This window comes from Seriola lalandi, unplaced genomic scaffold, assembly GCF_002814215.2.
Source record: "Seriola lalandi dorsalis isolate HSWRI2012SDOR001 ecotype SW California unplaced genomic scaffold, Sedor1 jcf7180002054816, whole genome shotgun sequence".
In the NCBI taxonomy this organism is placed as follows: Eukaryota; Metazoa; Chordata; class Actinopteri; order Carangiformes; family Carangidae; genus Seriola; species Seriola lalandi.
In genome coordinates this window covers 7,715-16,005 of record NW_019525369.1, presented here as the reverse complement: position 1 = coordinate 16,005, position 8,291 = coordinate 7,715, and the positions used below count along the sequence as shown (strand labels likewise).

General features: G+C 38.3%; 1 protein-coding gene across 5 annotated transcripts in view; it reads left to right on the top strand.

Moving 5' to 3' along the window:
- The window catches only part of LOC111669756 (ATP-dependent 6-phosphofructokinase, platelet type-like), a 32,577-nt gene extending 28,780 nt beyond the window's left edge, over positions 1-3,797 (top strand). For all 5 annotated transcript variants that reach the window (XM_087179278.1, XM_023426208.2, XM_087179279.1 and 2 more), the window contains 5 exons: positions 230-291; positions 1,113-1,224; positions 1,684-1,783; positions 1,928-2,033; positions 2,740-3,797. In XM_087179278.1, coding sequence (XP_087035404.1) covers positions 230-291; positions 1,113-1,224; positions 1,684-1,783; positions 1,928-2,033; positions 2,740-2,896 — 537 coding nt within the window. In that variant the 3' untranslated portion in view covers positions 2,897-3,797. The remainder of the gene's footprint in view (positions 1-229; positions 292-1,112; positions 1,225-1,683; positions 1,784-1,927; positions 2,034-2,739) is intronic.
- Positions 3,798-8,291: the final 4,494 nt, after the last annotated feature.

Sequence of the window (8,291 nt, the reverse complement as noted above, 5' to 3'; positions counted from 1 at the left end):
TAAAGTTAATATAACACAAGAGAGGAGAGGGCTCCCAGACAAACCTTTGTGTTATAGTAAAGGGTGGAAACAGCTGAGTTGGCGCCCCCTGATGGTGTAAATGCCACCCTGCACCTCTCCGCTCTGGGGCGAGACGGAGGTGTGTGATTTGCAGCTGTGTCGGCTGCTCGTGAAGATTGCACGCCGCCGTTGCTCCGGTTTAATGTGAGGCTTCACTCTGTGTTTTCAGGCCAACGTGGAGCATCTGACGCAGAAGATGAAGACGAGCATCCAGAGAGGCTTAGTGCTCAGGTGAGGCTCGCACCTCTCATACCAGTCAATTTCTTCTTCTTTTTCCACATACATGTTAACATTTCCAAGCTGCTGTTTCCTTGTCATTACCTTGCCACACACACGGTTTTCCTCACGGCTTTTGAATAGGAGTGTGTGTGTGTGTGTGTGTGTGTGTTTGTGTGTGTGTGTGTGCAGGACTGAGAACGTGTCAAATGGAGTGTAAAATACTCTACATTTTTGTTTTGTGACGCATTATTTTAAATAAGTAATATCTAAAACTACTTCTTCTGAACATGTGTTTGACATCAGATCGACCTCTCAGACATGATCTCATGTCGTCTGTCGTGGCTATTTTAGTCCACTGCACCATCACACTGTTTAAATTGCTCCCAGCAGGATGCAGGTCTGTGGAAATAGGACACATGTAGTATTTTGGACAGTGTGTAGGTGACATTGTGCGTCTGTGCTGAGGTTTGCACAGCCATAATTTCATTATTACGAGACACACTCTTGGTGCATTACATCACAAGTGTGTCTGCAGGTTGCAGTGGATGGTAGACTGATGCTCTGGCTCAAGGGCACGTTAGCACTGAGCTGAAGGGCTGGTCCACCAAATAGTGTGTGCAGGTTCTGAGGGATCCATCATTTGTGTTGCTCCCAGCCATGAAAAAAAAAATCAATGGTTACTCACACTGTCAACAGTTTTCACAGGAACTATTTTCTTGGGTAGAAAGTAGGTCTAAAGAAAACTTTACAGTAGGTTGGTATCATTTTTTTGTTATTTCAGTGAACTGAGCCTTTAGCTGACCTGCTGCCCTTGTTCATGTCTCGTGTTGCAGGAATGAGAACTGCAACGAGAACTTCACCACTGATTTCGTCTACCAGCTGTACACTGAGGAGGGTCGGGGAGTGTTCGACTGCAGGAAGAACATCCTTGGCCACATGCAGCAGGTTGGACACACACACACACACACACACACACACACACACACACACACACTGTAGATGTTTTGTTTTCACCAGTTAAAGTAAATGTACCTATGATGTAGGGAACCATCCTAAAACTGTGACACAACACAGTCCATAAAATAAATTGTGAATGAGGGCTGGCAATAATTCAATAACATTGTTTTACTGTTTAACAGATTTCTGTTATCAAAAGGAAACTGATCAATACCTAAGAAAATCAGACTCTGAAGTTTTGTTTTAAATTTGTGGAGTTATGTCTGATATGATGTGTGTGTGTGTGTGTGTGTGTGTATGTGTATGTATATGTATATATATATATATATATATATACATACATAAATACAGTTAATTGCATTAAACTATATACACTATATATATTAACAAATGTCTTATTTCACAGCCTTATTGTAAACAGAAGAATATTCTCTTTGCTTCTCACAGGGAGGAGCTCCATCTCCATTTGATAGAAACTTTGGCACCAAAGTTGCTGCTAAAGCCATCCAGTGGATCACGCAGACGCTCAAAGACTCTTACAAAGGAGGTAAATCAAAACTCATCTCCTGGATTTGACGAGGATGTTATAGTTCCTTGTTTTTCTGGATTCATCAGGGGTGTGTAAGATCAAAATGCAGTGTGTCTATGCAAGGGCGTGGGTTATAAAGGCTAACGCTTGTCCTCACTGCAGGGCGAGTGTTTGCTAACTCGGAGGAAACTGCGTGTCTGTTGGGGATGCGGCGCAGAGCTCTGGTCTTCCAGCCTGTGTCACAGCTCCGGGACGAGACTGACTTTGTGTAAGAAAAAAATGCTTATGATCTCTAGCAATGCAGCTCCTTGACTTAAAGACTAAAAAAGTCAAATAAACTTAACAAACTTAAATATGGCGCTTATTGAACAATAGCTTAAGGAATAGTTGCACATTTTCAGGAAATATGTTCACTTCCTTTCTCGTTTGTTTTCTTTAAAGCCTCAGTTGCCGTTTCCACCTTCTCCATCTCTTTGTGCAAATATGATTGCTTTAAAATATTAATCTGCAAAGAGACCTTTTCAATTGTCTGTTTTTTTTCCCCAACATTATCTTTATTGAGTTTTTAAAGTGTTTCCAAGATACATAAATATACAGAAATAAGAGTGCTCTTACATCAAAGAAGATGTCAGGGGTAACTAAATTATTGTCCAGCATTCAAATTGTCAATTGTCTGTTTTAATCTGTGGTGGTTGATTTAAAAAAAAAAAAAAAATAAATAAATAAATAAATAAATATTCTATGCAAATAGATGTAGGTAACATTTGCCCCCCAAACTGTAACATGACGTCACTATGTGAATCTTCTCGGTGCAGATATTAGACTTTATCAAACAGTGAATTTAACAACATAAAAAATATTTATTGTTTTCATTTAATATTTTTAATATTTAATAATATTTAATTTCTTGCTGTGAGAAAGAAAAATGTAGATTTTAGATGAGATAATGCTGTCCTCATACTTTGTCCTTTCAGCCACAGGATCCCTAAGGAGCAGTGGTGGCTGAAGCTCCGCCCACTGATGAAAATCCTGGCCAAGTACAAGACGAGCTACGACGTGTCCGACTCCGGCCAGCTGGAGCACGTGGCCCGGCTCCGACCCAAAGAGACCAAAACCTCATCGGCCATCTGAACCGCTGCCCTGCCGGCAACAGCGAGCGACACCCCAACATGAAACTAGCTTCACAAAACAGTGATGGCTGCTCACACAATGACTGACTGACTGCTGATTGATTGCAAATAAATTAAGGCTGATTTTAAAATTTAGTAGGTGACATTAAAAAGTTGTATTGTATGATTAAGTCATGGCACTTTTCAGAAGGGATCTTAAGATGACATCAAATTTGAGGGTAGTCATTTGGAATAGAGCTCTTTATGTAGCTAGCAGCACTAACATTGTATTTTCTTGATCCCCAATCATAGTTATTATATACATTATTATATATATGCATTCCTCCTTATGTACTGTACAAGTATTCACGTTTTAGTCCTGGAAATGTAGCTATATCTATATTTTTTTTAAAGATACTTAGCAAACATCTGTGTTGCATAAAGGAGGCTGAGGTGGGTTATGCATTTAAAGTCTCGCTCTTGTCATATTTATTTTCTACAGCACTTTGAGCCCAATAATTATTGTAATGTAATGTAATCCCCTAAAGCTGCTTTTAAAGAGGGAATTTATGCTAGGAGGAGCACATGCTAGCAGTCTGACGCTTGTTCACACCTTGAAAAACATCCACCATTTTGACTGAGAAATGTGACCTACAGTAGGTTAACTGTAAGGCTTTAGGCGGAGCTGGCTGTGTGTTTGTGTCCTGTCACCTGCTAACTCTGTGTATGAGTGTGTGTGGTCTTGCGTTTGCTGTATCCACCCTGGGCTTTTGTACGTGGCATCTTCCAGTGGTTATTTGTGAGTAGGGTCCTGCTGTTTCGGATAATGTTGGAAACTGTATGCAACATTAACTTTATGTGCTGACAGTGTGATGTGAGTGTCCTGTCACAGAGTATTAAAGCATCTATTGTGTGGAAAGATATGACATTGTTTTGTGTCAATGAGATGATGTATCTGTAGCTTCTTTTTCATTAATAATAATGACTGTGGTTAAAGGGTCTGTTATAGGCATTTTCTTACCTCTGGTATCCAAACATGCAACAGTTTTGGTTTTACGGTTCAGGTTTTGAGATGTTTGTCTGACATTTCTGACACCACCCCAGTACAATGGAGGTAAAAATGAACAAACCTGTAGCAGGGACACTGGACCTTCATCGTTCTGGGCAGGAGGCAGAAATCTCAGAGACAGACCTCATAATGGGAAATAAATTCAAAACTATCTGCAGGGTTAAATACCACAGAAGAAGGTAAAGAAGAAATTTGGGTGAACAAACCCTTTGTCCTCAAAACTATCTGCAGGGTTAAATACCACAGAAGAAGTTATAATAAGGAGAATAAGGTCATAAAAACTTCATAGTATAGTAGGCAAAACAACAAAAAAAATCAATCAATCAATCAACCTTTGTATAGCACTTTTCATAAAGGTTAATAAAAAAGGCATAAAAATGTCATAAAAACATCATAGTATAGTAAGGCATAACAATGACATAGTATATTAAGACATAAAAACATCATAGTATAGTAAGGCATAACAATGACATAGTATATTAAGACATAAAAACATCATAGTATTGTAATGTATAAAAAGGTCATAGTATCGTAAGGTGTAAAAACATTCTTGCGTGAAAACAGGCGCAGTTCTGAGCGCAGAATTGGTCGTACGATAGGATCCAAGTGTGATTCATGAAACATTCGTATCTGACCAATCCCAGCGTACGAATGATCGGGTCTTGATAAATGCGGCGGGTGAATTCGATCGTCATTAACATGTTACGCCCTTAAATATTCCTGGTTCGGAGGCCTCGCCCACTAAGGTCAAACTTGGAGAGAAGAGTTACTGGCAAAAAACTAAACTTTTCAGAGATGGAGATCGACATCCTGACATCCGAGGTGGCGCAAAATAAGGATGTGTTTTTTGGCAGTCTGAAGAGTGGGATCACAGGAGCTCATAAAACTGCTGTGTGGAAGAGGGTGACGGAGATGAGTTTGGCTCTGCAGTGCCGCCTCCTGCAGCCGCGCGCCAACACAGCTGTTTTGAAAAATAAAAGAATCGTGTGTCCCCCCCCGGCCACCTGGCCACCACGTTTAAAAGTGATAGCTTGGCATCACAAATCACCTGTACATTTATAGAGTGGTAGTTTTTGCGATTGATGAATGCGTAATCATTCATGGATGGTTCCTTCAGACGCACGAGTGCAATCAATTGCTCCAACCAAATTTGGAAACCCAGCAATCTGGAGATCCCTGCGGTCTCTGAAAACGCGCTCACGTCTGACACGCGCGTATTGTTCCTCCAAAACGAGTAAATCTGCCATCGTTATGATTTGATAACTGTCAAAGCATCTGTTTAAATAGGGGAGTGAGTAAACATCTGACCAACCACAGTGCAACAATGATTATCTCACCAGATGCTTTTAATTGTTGTTCCAGTTGTGTCATACCCATCGGAAAAAACAAAAAACAATTACAAAATTTTGCCACGAGTTAATTTGCAAACACACATTTCTGCTTGTATTTATTATTATTTCAAAATTTAACGTGCAATAATTAGATGTCATGTTAGGCTATTTAGCCTATCATATTGTTTTATTGTTCAAAAAAGTGGTATCAGTAAATAAACGAGGGCTTTATTAAAATTCAATTTTTTTATCTTGTTTTATTCGTTTTAAGAATCCGTTTTGATCTGTTATAAATATGTGATTGTTTATGCTAATGACAGCTGAGGTTTGTTTAATAATTATTTTCAGACTCAGACAGATGTTGCTGTGCTGCACCGCAAATTCAGATTTGCGTACACGAGCTCAGACGTGACGTGAGATCTGATCGTAGCGTCCGCTCACTTCCAAATTGATAAATGCCGAAGCTTGCGTGGAAATGGTCGTACGCACGGTTTTCTGCCGTACGTTCGTTTGATAAATGAGGGCCCATATGTATCATAAGGTATAAAAATATCATAGTCTAGTAAGGCAAAAAAAAATGTCATAACCTGATAAATAGCAGTTATATTATTTGTTTCTCCTTTAAAAGGTGTAATTATTTCAAGTTATTAATAAGACGACTGATTAATATTGGAGGTAAATTAGAATTTAGAAGTTAAAATGCATAAATAATTTATCATAAAAAAGTATGTGCCTTCAAAAGATATTTCATGGTCTGTTCAGTATTTTAAAAGCTAACAGGTGATTCTGGTTACGTTTGAGAAGAAATGACCATAAAGAGTTGATATTTCCGGTTCACCTGTGTGAAGAGTAGAAGAAGAGAAGAGCGCTGCAGAACTATGGGAAAAATGGTGTGGAGTAGAGACTCCGACACGTGTGAGATTGGAAACAGACTATGCCATGTTTATCGTCTTTATTCCTTTCTGATGGACTGTGAACGAGCTTACCAGATACCACGCTCTTAAGTGAGTGAGTTTGGGACTGTTTGCTGTCGACACACAGAGTGTTTTCTTCAGTGCAACGTGAGCTAGCTGAGTTAGCCTAGCCTCCACTATTGTGGGAGAGCCGGTGCAAGCTTTCCTCGCATTCATCCCCTGTACGGAAGTCGGAGGAAGACGCACCCGCGACGGGTGCGTTTCGGATCCGTGGACGGACTTTGGACTTTAGCTGCTGGGTGAGGCTGAGGACCGTGCTGCTCATCGTTGCTGTGCTGCTTTAGTCAGAGAGACACGAGAGGGATTTTGCGGTAGGAGCTGTTTCCATTGCCCATACAGAGGTAGTGTTGTCCTGTTTCTTCATGAGCTCCAACTTTAAAGCGCACCAACAAACCAAAATGCAAGCTTGCTAAAATAACTATCCAAACAAAGTGCACTCAGATTGAACAGACTAAAGACTAAGGATCACTTGGTGTATTTTATTTCATAATTGTTTATTTTCGTTTGAGGGTTTCTGTGCAATTTAAGTTTGTTAACACATATCCAAAAAGTGAGATATTGTGTTTTTGTATGTTATTGCTTGGTGTTTATTTTAATAAGGCAGTTCATATAATTCATTGCATTTTATTAAGGAAAAACCAGGAGTACTCCCGTCAGCCTCGAACTAATTATTTGTGAGAGTGAGAGTCATAGCTAACCCTAGACAGTGTATTTACATGTAGATGCCTCTTTCACCAGATTTTAACAAATTTGAGTTTAAAGCGGTTTAATACTTTATTTAAAGAAACATAAAGTAATTAAAAACGTAATGAACCGGTGGTGAAAAGGTTACAATAGTAAGGCATAAAAACATCATAGTACAGTAAAGCAAAATAACTTCATAGTATGGTAAGGCATAAAAATGTGATTAAAAAAACATAGTTTAGTAAAGCATAACAATGATATAGTATATTAAGACATAAAAACATCATAGTATACTGAGGCATACAAATGTCCGAAAAACATTATATGTATAATGAGGCATAAACACCTCCTAAAAACGTCATAGTATAGAAAGGTATAAAAACGTCATAGTATAGAAAGGTATAAAAACGTGATAGTATAGTAAGGCATAAAAACCTCATAGTATAGTAAGACATAAAAAAACAGTAGTATAGTAAGTCATGAAAAGGTCATAGTCTAGTAAGGCATAAAACGTCATAGTATAGTGAGGCATAAAAACGTCACAGTATAGTAAGGCATAAAAACATCATAGTATAGTAAGGCATAAAAACGTCATGAAAACGTCATAGTATTGTAAGGCATAAAAACGTCATAGTATAGTAAAGCATAAAAGCGTCATAGTAAAGCATAAAAACGTCACAGTATAGTGAGGCATAAAAACGTCACAGTATAGTAAGGCATAAAAACGTCATAGTATAGTAAGGCATAAAAACGTCATAGTATAGTAAGGCATAAAAACGTCACGAAAACGTCATACTATAGTAAGCCATAAAAACGTAATAGTATAGCAAGGCATTAAAAGGTCATAGTATAGAAAGGCATAAAAATGCCATAAAAACGTCACGAAAACGTCATACTATAGTAAGGCATAAAAATGTCATAAAAACGTCATAGTATATTAAGGCATAAAAACGTCATAGTATAGTAAGGCATTAAAACGTCAAAGTATAGTAAGGCATAAAAACGTCACGAAAACGTCATAGTATAGTAAGGCATAAAAACGTCACGAAAACGTCATACTATATAGTAAAGCATAAAAATGTCATAAAAACGTCATAGTATAGTAAGGCATAAAAACGTCATAGTATAGTAAGGCATAAAAACGTCATGAAAACGTCATAGTATAGTAAGGCATAAAAACGTCGTAGTATAGTAAGGCATTAAAACGTCATAGTATAGTAAGGCATAAAAACGCCATGAAAACGTCATAGTATAGTAAGGCATAAAAACGTCATAGTATAGTAGGCCATAAAAACGTCATGAAAACGTCATAGTATAGTAAGGCATAAAAATGCCATAAAGACGTCATAGTATAGTAAG